This window comes from Pavona decussata, unplaced genomic scaffold (assembly GCF_977016875.1).
Source record: "Pavona decussata unplaced genomic scaffold, jaPavDecu1.1 SCAFFOLD_49, whole genome shotgun sequence".
NCBI classification, from domain to species: Eukaryota; Metazoa; Cnidaria; class Anthozoa; order Scleractinia; family Agariciidae; genus Pavona; species Pavona decussata.
In genome coordinates, this window is record NW_028145471.1 from 1,128,773 (window position 1) to 1,152,500 (window position 23,728).

Genomic DNA, 23,728 nt, shown 5'->3' on the forward strand with positions numbered 1-23,728 from the left:
CAAAATTAGAGCTAAGTTTCATGTACACTGTAATATCCTTGTCGCTCCGAGATTTAATATTTTTACAATTTATTGTTTCAAATTTTCAGGCTCTATCCTCATTCTCTTCGCCCTCGCTGCCGCTCTTCGAGTTCACGGTATATTTTGATAGGTTAGTTTTATCTTCACAGGTAAATCAAATTTCCATCAACCTTACCACCAACGAGAGAATCAACAAGAAGCGATATGTGTACCTTAGAGGACCTTCCGGAATTTTTCTTAATCCCTTCGACAGAGGTTGCTTCAAGAACTGGTTGGAGTATTTTCACTGGATTGCGCCCTATGACAATAAACCTAGCGTCAGGTACAACGTCTGAGAGATCAGGTGTGACTGGTAATGGATTCTGCTTCACGGTTTTCACAGAGGGTACCTTGTGAGATCATTCAGTTCCAAGAACAGAAGCACAAAGACCAAGGACTCAATAGGAAACCCACCGTCATGCTTAACTGCGGTCAATTATAAAAAAAATCAGAACAGTTCGTTAAAGATAAGGATTTCACTTTGAGAGCTCAAAGACGATATTTAAGAATTCTTGATAGCAATAGTAGTTACAATTACAAAATTCAAAAATAGATTTTTACACCCAAAGCGTTCAAAGATGTGTGGCATAAATTTATTAAGTCAGACAAACTATCAATAAAGATAAAGGTTTTTAGGTGATATTTAACTAAGTACCAGTTTATTTATACGCCACGTTTCTTTCTCGTCGAATGTAACTCAAGCCCCAGTAGAACTGCCTAAAATCACAGTAAAACAACAACAACAACAAGTGATACGCTTTACTTGAGAGGTGAACGATCTAACAGTCGAGCAGATAGTAGATTCGATTTTCATCTGTACAAATATGAATAGGCCATTTCCGAGTTGCTTTGAACCTCATAATGAAAGCGTGGCTTAGTGCAAAGCCTGAAAATTAGTTTTGCTTGCACATGAATGAAAATTAATTTTCATAATAAAAACTTTGCGCTTAGCCTCGCTTTCATAATGAGGTTCAAAGCAAGTCGGAAATGGTGTATTGTATTCGATGGGACAGAGACGTGATGTATAAATGGAGCGAAGCGTCAACAGTCGTGGCCAAGCCACTTTTAATTACGGTGTTGTGCCCGTTACACTGCAAAACTGTCTCTATCCTGTCTTGAATTTATCTGACGTGTTAGCGCAGTCTTTGGGCAAAAATACCAGGTCTGGTGGATGTGTTAACATGCCGAGTGTCACTGGCGATGTGCTTGACACTGTTTCGTTTGTATCCCCAACCTTAGACCCTCCCCAGCTAAAAACGGTTAAAATTAAAACGAAAGAAAAAAACGTGAAAGTTTGTTTGTGTTAAATATTAAAAACTAAAGTGTACTAAACCAAAGTACTGCTCATCAGCTTTCATTTGAATGGTTCCTTCCTTACCACCAGAAAGCACTTTACAGTAGCTTTCGTTTGAATAGTCACACTTAAGGATTCCTCCACGGACTCAAAAGAGCATGTTTCATGAATGGAAGTTTGATTTAAGGCTTCAAAGTAGAGGCTGCTTTACAGCTTGTGAGTGGCAGTCGCTTGTGGTATTTGTTCAGTTGACATATAGTTCTACATTTTATGCGTACTAGAATTGACGATAATATAAAAATATTTTAGCCGCTGATTGTTCAGATAAACGTTAATAAGAATTCTTGTGTGCTGTGTTCATTTTCTTCCGAGTGTTAACCCTTCTCACTGTCATGTAGGGACTTCCAAAGCAAAAATCCTTTTCCTTAAGTCTTGTACACCATGAGTTAAATCTTGAGCCACCCTTCTTTCCACGGTGTTGGGACGACGCTGACCTCATAGCCACAACGAATGTCGTGTCGCTAGCACTAATGACACAAATGATGGATCTGGGAATTAACTCTGCAGTGTATGTTGTAGTGCTAAGTCAACCCATGAATTTCCCACTGAGCGTTAGCCCTAATAAGAAAATGGGAGACCACACGAGGCAGAGAAAAATGATGGATGGGAATCGAACACACGACATCGGATTGATCACGGTTGCTCTAGTGACTGAGCTACGATCCCGAGGTGGTGGGTTCGATTCCCACCGAGGTATTAAGTTTTTTAGTTTATTTGCCTCGCGCGGGCTCTCATTTCCTTACTAGGGCTCACGCTCTGCGGGGATTTCATGGCTTCACTTATAATTAGCACTACAACATACACTTCAGAGATATTCTGACTTAAAAGCCTTCTGCGCAGTAATCGTGTTCCCACGGACTAGGGTGTGTAGTATTAGGATGAAAACTGGACCATAAACTAGAGTGTATAGTATTAGGATGAAAACTAGAGCACTTTATAAGGCCGAACATCAAGCCCCAGTTGTTCAAGGGGCGGGTAACTATCCAGTGGATAAGTCAATATCCAAACAACCAAACAACGTTCCTGGGAAGTTTTTCACACAATCCCATACTTAAACTAGACATACACTTCTACTCTATACACCAATTATAGGGCTATACGCAAATTCTTGCACACATTTATTTGCGGCATAGCGACCTATCCAGTGGATATCAGTTATCCGCTCTTTGAACAACTGGGGCCATGTTGAAAACTATGGTGTATAGCAGTGGGATGAGAATTAGGCACAAAACCAGAGTGTGTATTGTATGAGTATGAACGTTAGATCGAAAACTAGAGGGTATAGTATTAGGAAGTAAACTAGGCCGAAACCAAAAGTGTGTGGTATTAGGACAAAAACCAGTGAGTGTAATGTTAGGATAAAAATGAGACCGAAAACTAGATTGCATAGCATTAGGATGGAAATTAGGCCGAAAGCTATAGTGTATAGTATTAGGATGAAAATTAGGCTAACAACCAGAGTGTACCGCTATGAGGATGAACGTTTGGCCGAAAACTAGAGTGTATAGTATGAGGATAAAAATTAGGCCAAAAGCCAACTAGTTATATAGTACTAGGATAGAAATTAGGCCGAAAACTAGAGACAATAGTATTAGAATGAAAATTAGCTCGAAAACTAGTTCTAGGACGAAAATAAGGCCAAAAACACGAAAATTAGGTCGTAAACTATGGTGTTTAGAATTAGAATGAAATTAGTCCAAAAATTAGAGTGTATAGTATCAGGATGAAAATGAGGCCAAAAACTGTAATGTGTAGTATAATCGTATTTGGATGAAAATTAAACCGAAAACTAGATTATATATGAGGATGAAAATTAGGCCAAAAACCAGAGCATGGCCCAGACAAAAACTATGGTGTATAGTATTAAGATGAAAATTAGGCTCATAAACTCAATTAAAAGATATTTTGACACAAAATTTTGGACGAATGAGATTTTTAGCGCGCAAAAGATTCCATTATTGACGTTCGTCTGACGTCATAAAGGAAATTTTATTCACAGTTTTCTGGTCTAGCTGACGGCGTGTCCTTTTGCAAAGTAATTTATTACACGGAAGACTGCGGATCCAAGAGCTTGATTTTAAAATGGAGCCCGGCAAGAAAGGTAAATTGATAAACTAACATCGTAGTTAACTGTGCGACAAGAGGTTTTTCGTAGTTGAAGGGTCAAGTCTTATTTTTTTTACAATTTGCGCTTTCAAGGTAAACTGGAACTTTCCTACTTCACTTAAGAAAAAAATAAAGAAATTGTTAGAAAATTAACCCACAGCATCGCCCAGTGATCGTATGAAAAGTGATAAAATTGCATTCAATTGTCCTTCTTGTAAGAAAAGAAAAGAAAAAACAAACAAAAACAAAATGCAAGATAAAACGAAGCACAAACAAATCATTTTCCGTGCACGAGCTCCAAATCCTAACAACGCGCGCCAAATAACACACGCCATAGCAACGGTCACGTCATTTTTTACAGTTCGTTTTTTTCCCGCAAACTTTGTTGCTTGTATTTAAAAACAATTTAACCACGATTCGTTCCTTTTGATACAGCAAACATCTCCGAAATGCATTAGTTACCATTTAAATTGTTTGTCTTAGGTCGGAAGTCAACCTCTGGCGATCGGAATGATCTTCAGAGGAAGATACAAGAATTAGAGAAGCAAAATATGGTAAGACTGTTACATTTCATTTTAATTTCTTGCAACATGTTCTACTTTCTTTTTTTTTTTTTCCTTTTTTTTTTTTGAGAAATGTTTGCTTTGGTCCACCATCATTAATTATCAATCAAAAAATTACCGTCGATTTGTAAATTGGTTTACATAGCTGGTAAAAAACATCATAGCCGAAAAATCACTTGTCGCATCGTATTGGTATGACGCGCCTTCTTTGGTAATTTTCATGAAATTCTTGGTGTTTTGTTTTGCTTTTAGATTTGCTATACTTAGTGATAATGTGTTTAATGGATTAGAGATTACCACAGTTATGCACGCAACTTTATAATTAGCAGCTGCCAAAAGAAAAAAAGAAAGAGCCCGGGAAAAATTCTGGCTTAAACGGGATTCGAACCCATGACTTCAGCCATGCTGGGATATTATTCTACCAACTGAGCTATCAAGCCAACTGGGAGCTGTATTTGAAAATCAGTTATACTGTTATTAATATACAGTGAGCTGAACTAACCCAATTAAACACTAATACACATAACGTTGTAAGGTAAAAGAAATCACCTTAGTGTTATCACGTGACTTTAAATTGAGATTCTACGACATGAAAGCCGGAAGACATTTGAAACAAAATACACACAGGAACATTTCCCTGGTTGGATCAGTATATCGACTTTTGTCCTTGTGCTCCTGAATACAAAGCAATAAAAATGCTTTTTCCAATAATCCGACAGAAGTGCGCATTTTTTTCCAAAACCATGATTTAACGAACATTTTATTCAGTCTTTTCAACGACGGAGAAGATTTTCCAGTATAAATGCGTCTTGGTCAAAAAACTATCTTTTGTTATGAGAAACCAACGCATTTGAATCTCAATCGATTTTTTCCCCCCAGGAGCTGAGAAACTCCTTAAAAGGAAAAGAGAAACAGATCCAAAATATCAGAGAGTTGGGAAAGTATGTAAAATGTTTATTATTGTAATGAATGTTTGTATTTATTAACAGCGTTAAATGAGGTAATTTCAGACACCGTAAAAAGATTTTGAGCGTTTGACCTTCGTCAAGGCACATTTTCACAGGCGCAGATACAGACCTGTTTCCATCGTTGTCAGAAAAACAGTCAAAATCTAGTTGGAAATGTATAAAAAATGCCTCTCCAGATGACTTGAAAACCCAGGAAATTGCACTATTTCAGGATTAAAAAGGATCGTGTTCTCGGATCTGTCTTGAAACTCGCGCTTTCGGCGCTCTAATTATTAAAAAAAACAGTCCCATTTTTTTTTCTGAATCTGCGCCTGCATCTGCACTGAAAAATGTCCTTATGATGGCCAAATTACTTTATCTACTAAGTATGTTCATAAGGAGGCGCGGTGGTTAGTCGTTAGCCCGTTGGACTTTCGATCGGACGGTCGGGAGATCTGAGGGTCGTTGGTTCAAAGTCCTTAGACAAGAAACTTTGCTCCACATTGTATCTCTTCACCCAGGTGTATAAATGGGTACCTTCGACATACTGCCTGGGGGTACGCTGCGATGGACCAGCATCCCATCCTGGGTGCAGAAACTGGCAAAGCTCCAGCTGCACGTGTGGGCCACTTAGGATTTAGTGCGACTTTTCTTAATTTTCTTTTCCACTCCTCCACCGGCTCAACACCATAGTTTGTTTAGAAGCTGATCTTCTATACTCTGTTAATTATTGTACACCTGACGAAGGCAATCAACGCCATATATGCTCCATATTTAACTTTTTGCTGTTTTTTTCGTTCCTTTTTACTTATGCAGTGAAAAGAGGAAGATGGCCGATGGGCTGGAGAAAGCCCATAAAATAGAAATGGACAAGCTTCTGGTATGAAACAAAATTCATTCAATAGTAATTATAAATACCTAGTACTAAAATTATTTTATACATAGCGCTGTGTCTGCACGTAACTACTCACGCTTTACTTTAATGAAACCTTCTTTATTTAAATGACTTTTTTAAATCGGACTTAGAATTGACGTAATGCAATCTTTAGTAAGAGAAACAGAAGTTGATCTTTGTTTTAAAGAGGATTAAATTAATCTTTAAATTTCTGCTGCTTCGTTTACTTACATAGTGGAAAGACTCTCTTCACTGGTTCTCTCCAATTCTTCCACCATTTTCTTTCTTTCATTGAGGGGAAATGGACAACATGTTGGTATGAAGCACTATTCATTTTACAGTAATTATGAAAAAAATATTAATATTAAAATCCACTTGTATAGAGCTGTTTCTACACGTATACATAAGTAACCGCGCTTTACAAGAATTCAACCTTTATTTCAAATAACTTTTTAAGCCTGAACTGAGATTACGAAATGTGAACTAAAGTAGTGAAACACAATTTTGTTCTTTCATTTAAACAGAATCAAATTAAGAGGATTGAAACAGAAAATGAGAGCTTAAACAGGTAAAATGTTACGATGGTAACTAGAGTCCTTAGTTAAGTTCGTTTACAACTTAACAAAGCTGTGTATAGGTAAACAATTGATTTTACTAAAGATTAATTTGTGATTGTTTTCAGCGAAATTGTGGAAAGGAAAGCTGCAAGAGGGGAGGTGACTGAATTATCAACTGTTCTGCATGATTATTGTTTAGTCTCATTTAAGATGGTTTAAAATTTTATAATTTCGATTCCAAGATAAGTTTATGGCCAGTGCCTTGAAAATTACTTTACACAAACGAAAAGGTGATATAAGTATTCATTTCATTTATTTGCAGGCATCTGCTAGTGCCAACACAGAGGAGGAAAGGTAATTGATATCAATAAAGACTAAAGGCAATGGTGAGTTTGAAAGAAGATTTCTTGCAACACGTTAAAAGTGATTTCGTTTATTTTCAGAAAAATCCAGGAGCTTGAAAAAGAACTTGAACAGGTTGAACTTGAGGTATTCCGTTCTTGAAGTTATAGTGGTCGTGAAAGTTTTCTTCCTTTTCTTCACAATTTTTAAGTACTTAGCTTACAGCGAGAAAAGTAAACAAAACAACAACAAAAAACAAACGTGAATACTATGATTTAACTTGCGACAATTCTAAAAGGCAGGCATCCAATTTGCAGAGAGAAACGGAGTAAAGGGGCTATATTTTGCCGATCATTGGTCTGCTGACTGATTTTATTTCCTTTTTAAAATCTAATAAAACTGCTTTTATGTAGTTGAAACAAAATGAAAACATTTTCAAGGTTCGTACCGACCCATACGAGATCCCTGAATTATTGGCGCTCAGATACGCTCAGATGCAACCCTGACTGACAACCAGACTCGACTGTAAATTATTTGTTCCAATAAATTTATTTATTTTTTCTTTAAACAGAATCAACTACTGGAAGAAAACACGGATGGCGTTAAAACCAACATTAAGGTTTGATTTGCTTTTCTTTTTGCTTATCCCTTATATATATAACATTTTAAGGGTTTTCAAAAATGATCATTTATATCACACGAGAGACCATCGCAGTGATGATCGCAAGCTAAACATTTGGGAAAACAAATCCTCGCAATGGCTCAGTCTACTTCGCTCTAATCCTGCAAAGTGGAGTATGGTTTTAACAGGTCAAGTTCGTGTAACTAGCTACATATCTTCATAAGGTTGACTGACGTGTGTATTAAGAATCATCGAAAAAGGGAAGCTCTAAACGAGGCTGTTATACTCTATAGAATCATTCTGTTGTCGTTACAAAAAGAATAAATTAATTTTTCCTCTTTAAAGCAGTTGTAAGCCTTGTAACTCAGCTTTTTGTTGGATGAAAGTCAATTCGCAAATTTCTCTGCCTTTGTCAGTCAGTCAGTCAATCAATCAATCAATCAATCAATCAATCAATCAATCAAGTAATCACTCGGTTATTCTTTGAGTCAGTGTTTCTCTCCTTGCTTCATTTCACTGATTCTTTTATTATCATAATCCATTAGTTTCTTTCTTTGCTATTTTTTCAGATGACAAATGCACTCAGTGAGGAATACAAAAGGTAAATAATGCTTTGCGTCTTTAAAACGCTTACAAACACAAAGGAGCGGTTTTCATTTTATCTTTGCCCAAACATTACAATTTACAATCGTTTTTTCTTTCTCTTCATTTCACAGTGAGATTAAAACCACTAAAGAAGAGAACGATGCTGCGAAAGTAAAGATACAGGAGGTAACACATTTTACACTTTATTCAGTAGTTTTTTCTATCTCTTAATAGCAAAAGAATCAATTTTTATTGAGAAAAGCCATCTTAAATGAATTAAACATCAAATTAAACTGCGAAAATGAAGAACGACATCCAATCTAACAGTATTCCAAAGGGAGTTTTCTAAAAGCAGAGGATGCAAAGCGTGTTTGATTTTGATATTGGCTTTCATGTTAATCAGTCATACAAAAACATACTTCAAACAAAATAAACCTAAACTATTGAGGAATGAGGAAGTTATTATATGTTTTATATTTTTGCTTTTTGAATCTTTCAGCTAACAGAACTGCATGAAGAAAGAAAGAAGTGAGTATTTGTGAAATTTGACGATTGTGATCGCAGATAACTGTATGTTTTGGCATGAAACGAAAGCTGTAACTGGTTTTGTCCATTTTAATATACGAACGAAGACAAAACCTATTATGTTACTATACCCCGATGGATTGCTGGGGTGGTGGTGTATTAGTTTGTGTGTAGAACTTTCGTTCGGAAGATTGGAGGGTCGGTAATTCGAGGTTAGGTTGGTAAGTACTTTATTCCACATTTTCTCTCTTCACCCAGGTGTATAAGAGGGTACCGGCGACATATTGCTTTGAGTAACCCAGTGATGGATTGTTTTCCATCTATTGGGAAGTAAAAATATTCCTAGTGTCTCCCAAGCTCCGGTGATGAAGGCCATTGAGGCTTGTTTTACCTCACCATACTCTGAAGGCAAAAAGTGCTTCTAGTTAACAGTGATGTCATTATACCTTATTTCTAGAGAGCTAGAGTTTGCCCGGAAAGAATTAAATGCAGTCCGTGAAACGGTAAGTAAAACCTTCGGTTTTTTTGTGCACAATTCAGTTTTCATTATTCAGAGAAGCTTAGAAGTGTATGATATGTCTTCAGGCTATCAACTCTAAGGCCGAATAGACCATGAATACACCTGTTTACATTAAATAACAATAAAAGCAATCTGGTGGCGTAACAACCTTTTTCTTGGAAAAGTGTGTGTTTAACATAATCTCTGTTGATTCTGTATGCATTTTGCGTAAGATAGGCTAATAAAATATCAAACTTCAGTACGCAAACGGGGAGCGGAAAATTTGTTATTATAGAAATAATTTTAGTTTTGTTCTGCAGAACAACGCAAAAAAAGCTGCTATTGAAAAAACAAAGGACGAGATCCAGGTTTGTTATAATTTTGCTAATGTATCTTAATATAAATCACTTATCTGACGGTGCACTATTCAGAAAAAATTTCGCATGCTGTTATAATAAGATTCAAATTATGCAGTTTCTTTTTTGCTATGTAGAATAAATGCATGGAGATGTTTAAAGCCATTGGAAACTTTGAAAGAAGACTTCAGGTTAGTTTTTTTTTTACACAAGGAAAAGTGAATCGTGTAATGAGCCAAACCGTAGAAAGGTTCTCGTCACCTTTGAATGAACAAAGTTACCAAATTAAAGAAACTATCAATCCCGAGGAGTTTTTGAAAACGAACCTGGCAAATGCCTCACAGTAGGTCAAACAAGTTGTTCAAATGCACCAGGTTACTGATAACATAAGTTGACTTGGATTTGTTCGTTTCTGGGCTATTACTTTCATCGTAATCAAAGTTAATTGAGACTAAACTAAATCCCACATTAGTCTACTTTCTCGGTATTAATCTCCAGTGACGGTTCGATTTGTGAATCTGCCATCCTCATTACTGTCCTTCTTAGACTTACGTAATCACAAATTTATCATCTTTGCTGAAGACCTTATAATTGAAAGGAAGTGACAGTGCCGCGAGGTGAATTCACAAGATGATCAAAAGCCCCAGGGAAGACTAATCCTCGGACCCCATACCCGGGGAGATGGACACTTGTTATAACACCCTGACGCATAATTTTTGAATAAGAAAAATATATGCGAATGTTTTTACTTGCTTTTTAACGGCGAATTCTTTCCAGCCGATTATGTTTGCCGGATGAACCCAATGGCTGATAGCGTCTCATCACGAATGAACGTTATAACGTCTCGCGATCAATTTAAACCACCTGAATTGGAAGAGAAGTGATGTAAACCAAGGATGATTGACAGGAAACGGGTTGGTGGACGTTTAGAACCCACCCTCACCCCCGTCCCCTTGGGATCTTAGAACGTTTGTGGTAAGAGTTTTATTTCAAATTGGATTCATACTCAATACCCTTGCAGGAATTACAGAAAAAGAAGGCCGAGGTCACGAGGTAAAGAGACATGAATTCTTTTGTGAACTTGTCCTGATCATTTAAAAACAGTACCTATTGAAAACTCTGTGTTTTATCTCTACCAATTTGTTGTTTACATACAACACAAAATCCAGCCGAAAATTGATAGAATGAAATAGTAGTCAAAATAATTTTTTGATGAATTCTTAAACTGTGCTCACAACTTTATTTTATTCAATTTCAGCCAAAATGCCAAGATCGAAAGAGAGTTTGCAATCTGGCGACTAGAGGTAAATATTTAAATCTACCTGACTTAAATTAAATTCCTTCCAGGATGACGTTTCTCTCAATAAAGTTGCTATCCTACGAATATTTGGTTTTCTCGAATGTGCAAAGGTCTTTTTCCTTCCCCTACCGTAAATGTACTTCTCCAAACTCCTGTCTTCTGTCCGAGGCCCTTAATAACATGGTAAACGTTATTATTCATTTGTGCTTGACTTCCTTTAGAGCATTCATTAACTGTTGGTCCTTTTCTTTCAGGCCAAGATTAAGTTAAATGAAAAAGATAAGTAAGTATTGACCTTGAAGCAGCAAATCTATATGAGTTTATCTATTCTCACGGTTACTTAACCGGTGATTAATGTGTGCAAATTAAAAAGAGTTTGTTTGTGTTCACCTTCAGGGACCATTCGATGGAAGACTCAGACTTTCCGGGGAAACGCAGGGCTGGGGGGGAGACTGCTTGCGTTGACGTCCGCATTTTCTGGGAAAGTACAAACCGATGCGGCGTCTTTAAACCTGCGCAGGCGTAAAGTTTAAAAGCCGTTATTCTCGCATTTATATAAAGACTAAAGTTACTGAAACACCGCCTTTTATTGACACGGCCATTCGAAAGTGCTGTCCCCTCACAATCAGAGGGGGGTAAGCGTGTAGGAATGATGGTTTTTTTTCTGTGTTTTAGGGTAGGCTCTTGAACAAATTTTCTTTCTTTCCTCCGATAGCCTCAAAATGTTTCGTATTACCCGAAATTCCAAGCGGTAGCCACTTCCAAACTCTTTCTTTACAAAGATTTCTCAATTTTTTTATCTACAGTCAGATTGATGCCGTCCGTGAGAAAATTGCACTCCTCCAGGCCCAAGTAAGTACGATCATTTAAAGTTGTTATACTTATTCAATGAATTAGCTTTACCGTGCTTTTGTTTTGTTATAAAGCACGCAGAAAAAAAGTGACGAGAGCATCAAAAAGCTGCAGGGCGAAATGCCAGCCACTGGCGAGTGTTTTTACCCTCTTTTTTGAGTGCACTTAACTCTTCCTTGCGTGCTTAATAATAGAACTAAGCACCTTTTAAGATTTCATTTAGTTTATAATATGGCTTCACTTACCTTTATTAGCTTGCATCTCCGACAGTTTCTATGGTGCCTACACTGTTTTTATTCCTCAGAGTTTTTCTCATTTTCCCATAGAGTGCGAATAAAAAGAACAAGAAGCCTGGTGTATTCACACGACTTTTCCGCCGACTGTTCAGGCGCTAGTGAAAACACGTCTTCAGTTTCACATTTGAAATATCTGTAAATATATTTCTACTTGAGGGAAAATTGCCAATGCAATGTTTGTAAATACTTATTTTTTTTTATGTTGTTATGCCAACAGAGGAATAAACGAACGTGTCTTTTATTTTGGAGAGATTTTGTCTAAATACAGTTTTAAATGAAGACCGGGCGTATTGCACTGTTCTTCTGTATAGACTGCAAGCAGTCCCTTTCTGGTCAGTCGAGATGGTGTGCTCATAGCGCAGCGAGACTGGAGCGAGGAGAAATAAACGAGAAGCCCCCTTCCGCTCGTTCGCTCCAGTTTTTTTCGCGCTCGGCTATTTCGCTCGACCTCGACTATCCAGAAAGGGACTGCTTGCAGTCTATATTCTGTACGTTACAATTCGCGTTTGTATCACGTGACAATCTCTTCTCAGTGTCCTCATGATCAGCTGTTGCGCACGAAGGGAAATCATCCAAAACAACTGGATTTGTCCAAAAGCCGCTCTCCATTTTTATAATATAACTTAATACAACAACGAATTCAACTGCTAATCCTGATTTACATTGAAGCAGCTCGAACAAGAAAGGAATAAAGCTATTGCTCAGTTTTTACTATTTTTACAAATTTGAGACCAGAAAGGAAATAATTTATTCCTGGATTTTTGTCTATTTTCTCGAATTTGAGACCAGAAAGGAATGAACGTTTTGCTTAGTTTTACGCTATTTTCTCGAATTTGAGACCAGAAAAATATGAACGTATTGCTAGATATTTAGCTATTTTCACTAATTTTAGTGAAGAAGGGGATTCAGGTGTGGCTCGATTTTTGTCTATTTTCACGAATTTGAGACAAGAAAGTAATGAACTTATTCCTCTATTTTTTGCCATTTGCACGAATTTGGGATACGAAAGGAATAAATTTGTCGCTCTCTTCTTAGATATTTTCACCAATTTGAGACCAGAAAGGAATCAAGTTATTTCTCAATTTTTGGCCTTTTTTCATAATTTGCGACCTGAAAGCAATAAACTTATTGCACGATTTTTCGATATTTTCACAAAATTGAGACCAAAATGGAAGGACCTTTTATCTCATTTTCTTGCTTTTTTCACAAATCTGAAACCAGAAAGAAATAACATTAGTTCTCAATTATTGGCCACTTTCAAGAATTTGAGACCACAAAGTAATGAACTTATTGCACGATTCTTCGCTATTTTCACAGAATTGAGATCCGAATGGAATGAACTTATATTTCAATTTTTTGCTATTTTCCCAAATCTGACACCAGAAAAGAACGTACTTATTACTCAATTTTTGGGTATTTTCACGAATTTGAGACCAGAAAGGAGTGAACTAATTCCTCGATTCTTAGCTATTTTCACGAATTTGAGACCAGGAAGGAATGAATTCATTGCTCAATTCTTAGCTATTTTTATTATTTTCAAACCAGAAAAAAAATGAAGTTATGGCTCAACTTTCGACTATTTTCACGAATGTGAGACAAGAAAGGAATGAACTTATTGCTTGATTTTTTGCTATTTTGATGAATTTACGACAAAAAAAAAGTGAACTTGTTACTCTTTTTGTGGCTGTTTTTACGAATTTGAGACCAGAAAGGAATGAACTTCCTTAGTGGTTCTATTTTTTCAAATCTGTGGATCAAATTGTGACGAGCGACCACAGGAGCCCGGGCTCCTGACACTGTACAAGAAGTGAACTTTTGGCTTCATTTTTGTTTACTTTGTTGAATTTTAGACCAGAAAGGAGTAAACCGCTTGACTTTTACCTTTTTTTACGAATTAAAGTCTAGAAAGGAACCAACTTGTTTCTCGCGTTTTATCTATATTGACGAATTTGTGAGCCGAAGGAATGAACTTATTTATCACTCGATTTTTTGCTATTTTCACGAATTTGAGACCAGAAAAGCATAAACTGATTTCTCAATTTTTTCGCTATTTTCACGAATGTGAGAAGAAGGAACTTATTGCTGGATTTTTGGCGATTTTCTCAAATTTGAGGCCAGAAAAAAAAAGAACTTATTTCTCGACTTTTGGCTATTTTCATGAATTTGTGACCTGAAAAGAATGAACGTATTTCTCGATCTTTGGCTATTTTTAAGAATTTGCGACAAGATCAGTAGACAGGAATGAATTTATTGGTCGATTTAAGGTACTCAAAATTTGAGTCAACAACGAGGAGATTAATTTATAGAAATGTAATATTTCGGTTTAATTCAAAACCATTATCAAACGATGGCTATAATTTTACAAACAAGCGTAGCTTATATATACAATACGAGTAAAGAGAGCTTTCCACTTCGCGAGGTTTTGCGAGTCACGTTTTTCTAGTATATATTACAAGAAATACAAATATCACACGCATAATTTTGTAAAGAAATAAACAAAGCAAAGAACCCTAACAAAGTTCTACGTAAACAATGCCAATGCCTTAGTGGCTGTGATCCCGGTGTTTAGGCAGGGTTTGACAGTTATGATATAAAGAGATTCCAAGAAACAGAGCTGCAGAGTACTGTGCACAGGATGTTCTTCGGAGTTACCGTCGTACTTTATTACCCGAAAAGAATGAACTCGATTTTTCACTACTATCACTAATTTCTGACCAGAAAACAATGAACCTATTTCTCGATTTTTGGCTATTTTCTCAAATTTGAGATAAGAAAAGAATGAACTTATTTCTCGATGTTTGGCTATTTTCACGATTTTTAACCTTTTCAGCCACGAATTTGGGACCCGAAAGGAATTCATATTCATTTTTTCATCCTTCATGGCCATATTACGAACTCACAATATGCCAGCTCCCAGCTGGCTTGATAGTTCAGTTGGTCGAGCAGTGCACCGGCATCGCAGAGGTCATACGTTCGAATCCCGTTCAAGCCTGAATTTTTTTCAGGCTTTCTTTTCGCAACTGCTTAAGTTGTGTACTAACTGCGAGGATCTTTCCTCTATCTATGGAATGAATTTCTTGCTCGTTTCTTACCTTTTTCACCAATTTGAGAGCAGAAAGAAATGAACTTATTGTGCGATTTTCGCTATTTCGACGAATTTGATACCAGAAAGGGAAAGATCCTTGTCGCACGAATTTTCGCTATATTCAGGAATTTGAGACCAGAAAGGACTGAACTTATTGCTCGATTTTCGCAATTTCGATGTATTTCATACCAAAAAGGAATGATCTTGATGCTCGATTTCTGCTATTTTTTTTAATAATTTTAGACCATGCAGAAAAGAATCAACTTATTGCTCAATTTTTTAACATTTTATATAATTTGAGACCAGAAGTTGTTGCACGCAAGCTATCAGCAGTAAATTTTTATACCGTTACAGAAATCATCAGCATACGATTCTTTAAGATTCGTACGGGAATCGAACACAAAACCTTATGCTTTTGAAGGGACCAGCTGGAAGGCAGTTGAGGTTTACTCAACAAAATGACTACATCCAGCGAACCGCTTACGAAGACTGAGGCAAAGGTTGTTTTCAGGTCGATTTTTCGGAGAATCCGTGATTGAATACTTGTCTTCTACCAACTCAATATATCATAAATATCCCACACGAATCTATTTCTATTCTTATCTGGCGACACACATCACCAAACGCGAATATTTTCGATATTATGTTTAGTCTGTCTACAGTCTCTTCCTATGTATTCAGTCACTTATGTTAATCCATTAAAACTATGTTTAGTTCTTTTCATTAATTATTCTGTTGCTCTTTTCTTGTTGGTTACGTGATGACGCCATTCGCTTCTGATTGGTTTTTCCATCAAGCTATTGTTGTTTGCCTATATAAGTGCGACACCACCCGGATGGTTTGGGCGGAATCAGTAAACCTAACGCACAGAATACAGATTGAACCCTCCTGTTTTGTTATTCAATGAACCCATTGATTTCCGTAAAACACTACAGTTCATGACGGAATACAATTATCCTTCCATCCAATCACCCTTGAACATAACACAACACAAGGACAACACAATAGGACACAACACAAGCACGAAACAAAGAACAAAAACCTACTCAACTCAACTAAATTAAAGTCAACTCCCTCAATACAAGACAACAGAAGGGCACAACAAAAGAGCCAAACAAACAAAACATATCCAATCACCTTAGCTCAACTCAACTCAACACAACACAATACAACAATAGGACACAACAAAAGAACAAAACGAACAAAAAACAAACAAACAAAAGAAACAATAAAAGAGCAAAACAAACAAAACAAATCCAATCAACTCAGCTCAACTCAACTCAACACATAGGACACAACAAAAGAACAAAACAAACTAAACAAACCTACTAACCTCAACTCAACTAAGCACAGCACAAACTAAACAAACCTACTAACCTCAACTCAACTAAGCACAGCACAACAATAAGAGGCAACAGATGCTAAAAACAAACCAACCTATAGCTACTCAACAAAACAAGCACAAAACAAGCCCGAAAATAATGAAAATCATTCCTCGATTTTTTGCTATTTTCTAGAGTTTGAGACCAAAATAGAAGACAAAACATTGCTCGATTTTTCAATATTTTCATGAATTTCAGACAAGAAATTAAAGGAGCGAACTTGGAGACCAGAAAAGAGCGACCTTATAGTTCAAATTTTGGCTATATTCACGACTTTGAGACCTAAAATTAATAAACTTATTGCTTGAGTTTTACCTATTTTCACGAATTTGAGACCACGAAGGAGTGAACTTTGTGATTCACTTATGACTATTTTGACGAATTCTAGACCAGAAAGGAATAAACTTATCGCTTAATTTTTAACTATCTTCACGAATTGTAGACCAGAGAGAAACCGACTAGTTTCTTGTATTTTAGCTATTTTCACAAATTTATGACCAGAAAGGGATGAAGTTATTTCTCGGTTTTTGGTTATTTTCACCAATTTTCAATAGGAAAGGAATGAACTTATTGCTCAACACTTAGTTACAAATAACGAACGAAAAGACCACGTTTTCGAGTTGACTTTGTAACCAGGCTTTCTTAGTTAGCAGCCCGGCCTTTTCTGGAACCCAGACTCCTTCAAGTGTTCATTCCTTTTTCTTTTTTGCCCGACCGAACCGGCCCACCATCACAAGGGACGGGGCGATGGGAAACGAAACATTTTATTGGCATGGCCTTAAGAGAAAATAAAAGTTTAATTCGTGTGCAACTCGAGCGGCCAAAACACGACCGGTTTTGTTTTGGATTCCCATTGGTTGAGAAAGTGGCATGAGCTTTGTTAACCAATCACAGAGCGTGGTTATGAAAAACCAAAGCAAACGCGAAATTACTTTCGACACTCAATTGAAAACTGCTTTAACAACAATTAAACCAAATGTTAGGCATCAATAATTTTGATTCACCTGCCCTGGAAGCTTTCTTCCGCTTGAAAATCGCACGAACACAGATTGATAAAAATAGAAAACCGTTGGTCCAAAAAAGGAACTTGCAGAATATTTTCTTCCACTGAATTTGACCTGCTTCGGCCTTCCTCCTATTAAAAGGGTGCTGTTGTTATTGTTCGGTTATCGTTCGTTGGAAGAAGCCGTACCCCGGCGGGTGAAACTCCCCCACTTGGTCGCGGCCGTGAATGATTTCAGTTTTTCAACCAAGCAAATCCGATCAAGATTTTAGCTTTTGACACAAATAATCTTTTGCTGTTTCTTGTAAGAAACAAAAGTTCGCCTTTAGAAATTTCCTTTGTAGCTGTAGCACTTGATTTCCAAGTGTTTTTGGCACAAATATAATCCGGCTAAAACGAGTACCGGGCTCCCGTGCGGGTTGTCGTGGGTTCAAAACCCGGCTGGACCAACACTCAGGGTCTTTAAAATTAATTGAAGAGAAAAGTGCTGCCTTTGTAATGACATCTGCAAATGGTTAGACTTTCTAGTCTTCTCGGATAAGGACGATAAATCGTAGGTTCCGTCTCACAACCCCTGTTAATGATTACTTTGTGGGACGTTAAAGAACCCACACACTTTTCGCAAGAGTAGGGGACGCAGTTCCCGGTGTCGTGGTCTGGCCTTCTATCTTTCACACTCATGCTTGGGTGGGTAAGATCTAATATGGACCGATGCTGACGTCCGATCTCACCCCATAAAATTGTAAACCGCCATGAGACTTGGTGATATGTGCGGTATATAAGAATTTCATTCATTCAAAAGTCAAACTCCAAAGAAACTAAAAGAAGTTGTTGTCGCGACACAAGATGAAGAAACTAATTAAATGTAAAAATGGCGTGCTCAGCCAATCAGGAGTTATACCGCGGGGATATCGTTATATCGGGGTTCCACTGTATCTGGTACCGGTCGGCAATGCTTTTGTATAGCTCAATGACAATCGCGACCCCGGGGTTCGTTTTCAAGTCCCCGCCCCCCCCCCCCCCCCCAAGCGGAAAGTAGGCTCCGCTGTCCCTGAAAACGGCGGAGCTGTGTGCGTTGCTACAGTTGAATGAATGAAAAAGCCTACACTTTATGGACATGTACTCAGACAAGTAACTTTGGGGAACTTTTTCTCAGCTGGTTTCTGTAACTTTTGCCCGTATGATATGGTTCAAACAGTACCCGAAAAATGTCTAAAGTTCAGTTATTTGTTATGGAGAAAGTCTAAACAGTTGCGGGAAGTTATGCTGCTGCAAAGTTGTTACGCAGTTTTCGCAACCTCCATATTGAGCTCTGTCAGCTTTCACTGTTTTCAGTGTTTTCTTGCTCACGTTGAACAGGAAAAAGAGCTTTTTGCTACTTGGAATCAAGTTCCGTGGCCTTGCAAAAGAAGAAGCAAAACAACAACCGGCTACTGACATGGATGTACTTTCTAACCAGAAAATATATACGCTAAAAAATTATACCAGCTTTATACCTTCTTACATTTGTAAAACCGCAGCCAGTTTCTTGGCTCAAAGTTTATTACTGATGCCGGGATAAAAAACAGTGGAGGATGCATATGACTGTGACCAACACCGAATTGAAACATTTGGAGTGGTTCGGTTTTAATTATAAGTTCCGGGCTAAAATTTTTATTATTAATATTTAGCTTATTTTGATGTTAAAGTTGCTAGCTCGATGTTGAGAAAATTTACCCTGCAAACTTGAAAAAGAGAAAGAGTTTGAAAACAGATAAGAACGTGTTTACAGCTTTATTGTCCTTTCGATGACCATAGAAATCAACAGCTAATACACGAATGAACATTAATTTCAAGTCTTACGTGTAATACTTCTTGAAAGCAGTAAGCTAACAGCCGTCACAAGAAGCGGTAAGCTTTTCAAAAAGAAGTACTCAAGAAATTCACTTTCTTCCGATGTTGAAAAATTTGGCACGGATCTGTGAAGGAAATCTACTCCATTCGGCAGCTTTTAGCTTGACTACGTAATTTCTAGCAATAAACTGAATTCTTTGCAACCTTCCGCTCGGTAATCTCTAACTTGTTTAACCATTATGCATTTTACATGCACTCGGCATTAAAAAAGATTTTTATGCTAAACTATGTCCGGCTTATTACGTAAAACCACAAACTCGTGAAATGACAGTTTACAAAATTTGGTGGAAGCGCCGAATATTCATGCCAATGAGCGCGTGGAAAACGCGTGAAACGATGGCCTTATATAACTTGTCTCCTCAAGGATTTACTACCAATTTGAAATAAATGGTGAAACTGACTTCTCAATTGAAATTTAATAAGTTTATCAGCATTGCTGAGAATATTTATATATTTGTACTGTAAGGTTCAATGTTTTCTACTCAGCCAGGAGAATTTCCTAGAGTTGTCCCTAATGCTTTGGTTTACAGCTGTAGTTTGGTAAGCTTAGACGGAGGAACTTAAACATTTACAGGGTAAAAAACATGTTATTTTTCTCATTCAAAATATTTAAAAATTGTACCATTTTGTCGAAACGGAACTGGACTTTCTCTTCCATTTTTCATATAAGGTAGTTGCGCGAGCCCCACGCAAATTTGCGTGATATCCGCGGGGGTTTATGAGGTGAGGGTGGCGTAATTTATTCTAAAAATAGATTTTTTGGAACAACACATGGGATTGCGTGGATCCCACGGTTGCGGTCTCCATCCCTGATGACGGCTATTTGATAGTGAATATTTGATAAAATGACGTCATTATGACGTAAGTATAATATTTTGATTTAGTCTCACTCGTGGTCACTCGTGGTCATTCGTAGTCTCTCGTGGTCATTCGTAGTCAGTCGTGCTCACTCGTGGTCACTCGTGTGTACTTTTAGACACGATCCTTCTTATCTCAAGGTGTCTCCATAACCTTTGTTTTATGTCATGACACAACATTTTATTACACAGTTTGCCGGGTCTCACTGAGGGCGTGTGCATTCGCTGAGTAATTTATTTCAAGGAAAACAGATTACAGAAAGTTAAATTCAAGTATGGACCCGGCAAGAAAGGTAAACTGAATTTATTATTTTTATCAGACAAAATTTTATCTTTGTCGCGATTTACTCCCAAAAATGTTATTTTAAACGCGATTAGAGGATTTTAGATGCAACTACTAATCCTCAGCTAACAAAGAAACAAAACAAGATTGTTAAAGAAAAATAAGTTAGTTTGACTTGTTTTCTTTCAAAAAGGCAAAATAGTAATTTTTCTGCAATTTTCACTTATTTCAACTTAAACTTTGCTGATAATGTAATGCTAGTGCAGAGCGATTGTTTTTGCTCATTAAACCTGTTGTTTTGCTGTGTTGTCCTTGCCGTCAATGTCGTCTTTGCTTAAGCTCCCTATACTGTAAAACACCACTGAACATCTAGAAGAGGCACTACATAAATGGTACCATTATTACATGTATTCATTTATTAAATGCTTTACTGAATTATAGTAATACCATTACAATAAAAAAAAAAAACACAAGGTAATGCTAGGTGCATTTTTTAGGCACGTCACGCACCTGTTAGTAGAAAGATCGTGGATTTTTTTTAGTTTAATGTAAAAGCTAGGCTAAATAAAAATATTATTTATTTTCCTCTGCTAGATGACTAGCTCTTTGCAACGCGCGCGAGATCACGTACACCCTTAAGTTGTTGTAGTTGAGTTCATTTATCGCAGAAATCGTCGAGCGAACAATCAAGCGATCGCGAGCGAGGAAACGCGTCGCGTGAGTGTGAAAGCGGAGAGAAAATGAGGCACTCGGTTAATTTTTTCCTTTGGGTTTTTGTCTGAAACGAAACGAAAGACTTCCAAGTAACATACGATTGAACAAAAAACAACTGTACTTGCTTTGTTCGCTCTTGCTCATAAGCTCAATTTAAAAGATATTTTACCACAAAATTTTGGACGAATGAGATTTCAGCGCGCACAAGATTTCATTATTGACGTTCGTCTGACGTCATAAAGGAAACTTTATTCACAGTTTTCTGGCCTAGCTGACGGCGTGTGCTTTTGCTAAGTAATTTATTACACGGAATACTGCAGATCCAAGAGCTTGATTTTAAAATGGAGCCCGGCAAGAAAGGTAAGTTTATAAACTAACATCGTAGTTAACTGTGCGACAAGAGGTTTTTCGTAGTTAAAGGGTTAATTCATATTTTTTACAATTTGCGCTTTCAGGTAAACTGAAACTTTTCTACTTCACTTAAGAAAAAATAAAGAAATTGTTAGAAAATCAATCAACAGATCGCCCAGTGATCGCATGAAAAGAGATAAAATTATATTCAATTGTCCTTTTTGTAAGAAAAGAAAAGAAAAAAAAAGGAAGACAAAATGCAAGACAAAACGAAGCACAAACAAATCATTTTCCGCGCACGAGCACCAAATCCTGACAACGCGCGCAAGATAACACACGCCATAGCAACGGTCACGTCATTTTTGACAGTTCGTTTTGCTTGCATTTGAAAACAATTTAACCACGATTCGTCCCTTTTGATACAACAAACATCTCCGAAATGCATTGGTTACCGTTTAAACTGTTTGTCTTAGGTCGGAAGTCAACCTCTGGCGATCGGAATGATCTTCAGAGGAAGATACAGGAATTAGAGAAGCAAAATATGGTAAGACTGTACATGTTACATTTCATTTTAATTTGCTGCAACATGTTCTATTTTTTTTTTTTTTTGATGATGAAACATGTTTGCTTTGGTCCACCATCATTAATTATCAATTACTATATATCGAAATGTAAACTGGTTTACATAGCTGGTAAAAAATATCATAGCCGAAAAATCACCTGTTGCATCGTATTGGTATGACGCGCCTTCTTTGGTAATTTTCATGAAATTCTTGGTGTTTTGTTTTGCTTTTAGATTCGTTATACTCAGTAATAATGTGTTTAATGAATTAGAGATTATCGCAGTTGTGCATGCAACTTTATAATTAGCAGCTGCCAAAAAAAAAATTCTGGCTTGAACAGGATTCGAACCCATCAGTTCAGCCATGCTGGGATAGTATTCTACCAAATGAGCTATCAAGCCAACTGTATTCAGCTGAACTAACCCAATTAAACACTAATACACATAACGTTTTAATGTAAAAGACATCAGATTAGTGTTATGACGTGACTTTAAATTGAGATTCTACGACATGAAAGCTGGAAGACAAAATACACACAGGAACATTTCCCTGCTTACATCAGTATATCGACTTTTGTCCTTGTGCTCTTGAATACAGAGCAATAACAATGCTTTTTCCAATTATCCGGCAGAAGTGCGCAATTTTTTCCAACACCATGCTTTAACGAACATTTTATTTAGTCTTTTCCAACAACAGAGAAGATTTTCCAGTATAAATGCGTCTTGTTCTAAAAACTATCTTTTGTTATGAGAATTGAACACATTTGAAACTCAATCGATTTTTTTTTCCTCCAGGAGCTGAGAAACTCCATTAAAGGAAAAGAGAAACAGATCCAAAATATCAGAGAGCTGGGAAAGTATGTAAAATGTTTATTATAGTAATGAATGTTTGTTTTTATTAACCGAGTTAAATGAGGTAATTTCAGCCACCGTAAAGAGCTTTCGAGCGTTTGACCTTCGTCGAAGCAAATTGTCACAGGCGCAGATCAGTCTGGCAGATACAGACTTGTTTCCATCGCTTTCAGGAAAACAGTCAAAATCTAGTTGGAAAAGTATAAAAAATGCCTCTCCAGGTGAATTGAAAACCCAGGAAATGGCACTATGGGGTCTCGGGTCTCTCTTTCTCTTTTGGGTCTCTCTTGAACCTCGCGCTTTCGGCGCTCGAATCACTAGAAAACAGTCACATTTTTCCCGAATCTGCACCTGCATCTGCACTGGAATGTCCTTATGATGGCCTAATTACTTTATATACTATGATAAGGAGGCGCGGTGGTTAGTGGTTAGCGCGTTGGACTTTCGATCGGACGGTCGGGAGATCTGAGGGTCGTTGGTTCGAGGTCCTTAGACAAGAAACTTTGTTCCACATTGTCTCTCTTCACCCAGGTGTATAAATGGGTACGGGCGACATACTGCTTGGGGGTACTCTGCGATGGACCAGCCCATCCTGGGGGGAGTAGCAATAACTCCTAGTTGCTTCATGCTACAGAAACCTGGCTATATAAGCTCCAGCCGTGCGGGCCACTTAGGCTTTAGTGCGACTTTACCTTTTTACCTTACTATGTTCATAAAACCAAACATTCTCTTCCACTCCCCCACCGGATCAACACCATAGTTTGTTTAGAAGCTGATCTTCTCCTCTGTTAGTTATTATACACCTGACGAAGGCAATCAACGCCATATATGCTCCATATTTAACTTTTTGTTTGCCGTTTATACAGTGAAAAGAGGAAGATGGCGGA

At 37.3% G+C, this 23,728-nt stretch overlaps 3 protein-coding genes across 9 annotated transcripts in view; all 3 read left to right on the forward strand.

Moving 5' to 3' along the window:
- LOC146481529 (uncharacterized) overlaps nucleotides 1-1,695 on the forward strand; it is a 28,031-nt gene extending 26,336 nt beyond the window's left edge. For 2 of the 3 annotated variants that reach the window (XM_085108304.1, XM_085108303.1), the window contains exon 10: nucleotides 171-1,695. In XM_085108304.1, the coding sequence (XP_084964430.1) occupies nucleotides 171-356 (186 nt within the window). In that variant the 3' untranslated portion in view covers nucleotides 357-1,695. The remainder of the gene's footprint in view (nucleotides 1-170) is intronic. The other variant, XR_014864436.1, reaches the window with a different exon arrangement.
- Nucleotides 1,696-3,350: 1,655 nt separating this feature from the next.
- On the forward strand, nucleotides 3,351-12,094 carry LOC146481531 (uncharacterized). 2 transcript variants are annotated; one of them, XM_085108321.1, is made up of 20 exons: nucleotides 3,359-3,515; nucleotides 4,004-4,074; nucleotides 4,963-5,024; nucleotides 5,847-5,910; nucleotides 6,450-6,493; nucleotides 6,608-6,641; nucleotides 6,805-6,836; nucleotides 6,926-6,971; nucleotides 7,396-7,443; nucleotides 8,016-8,047; nucleotides 8,163-8,217; nucleotides 8,531-8,559; nucleotides 9,014-9,059; nucleotides 9,376-9,423; nucleotides 9,549-9,602; nucleotides 10,433-10,464; nucleotides 10,670-10,715; nucleotides 10,966-10,994; nucleotides 11,518-11,563; nucleotides 11,890-12,094. In XM_085108321.1, the coding sequence occupies exons 1-20, from the start codon at nucleotides 3,497-3,499 to the stop codon at nucleotides 11,956-11,958; spliced, it is 906 nt and encodes a 301-aa protein (XP_084964447.1). In that variant the 5' UTR covers nucleotides 3,359-3,496; the 3' UTR covers nucleotides 11,959-12,094. The 2 variants fall into 2 exon arrangements, 1 of the variants encoding a protein (XP_084964447.1); XR_014864439.1 differs by lacking the exon at nucleotides 10,433-10,464 and having other exon boundaries at nucleotides 3,351-3,515; nucleotides 11,890-11,963.
- A 9,234-nt stretch (nucleotides 12,095-21,328) lies between these two features.
- Nucleotides 21,329-23,728, forward strand: part of LOC146481532 (uncharacterized) — an 8,728-nt gene continuing 6,328 nt past the window's right edge. For 2 of the 4 annotated variants that reach the window (XM_085108316.1, XM_085108319.1), the window contains exons 1-3: nucleotides 21,809-21,971; nucleotides 22,785-22,846; nucleotides 23,708-23,728. The exon at nucleotides 23,708-23,728 is cut by the window's right edge and continues 43 nt beyond it. In XM_085108316.1, the coding sequence (XP_084964442.1) occupies nucleotides 21,867-21,971; nucleotides 22,785-22,846; nucleotides 23,708-23,728 (188 nt within the window). In that variant the 5' untranslated portion in view covers nucleotides 21,809-21,866. Of the gene's footprint in view, nucleotides 21,437-21,808; nucleotides 21,972-22,784; nucleotides 23,022-23,707 lie in introns of those variants that run through there. The other 2 variants (XM_085108318.1, XM_085108320.1) reach the window with 2 other exon arrangements.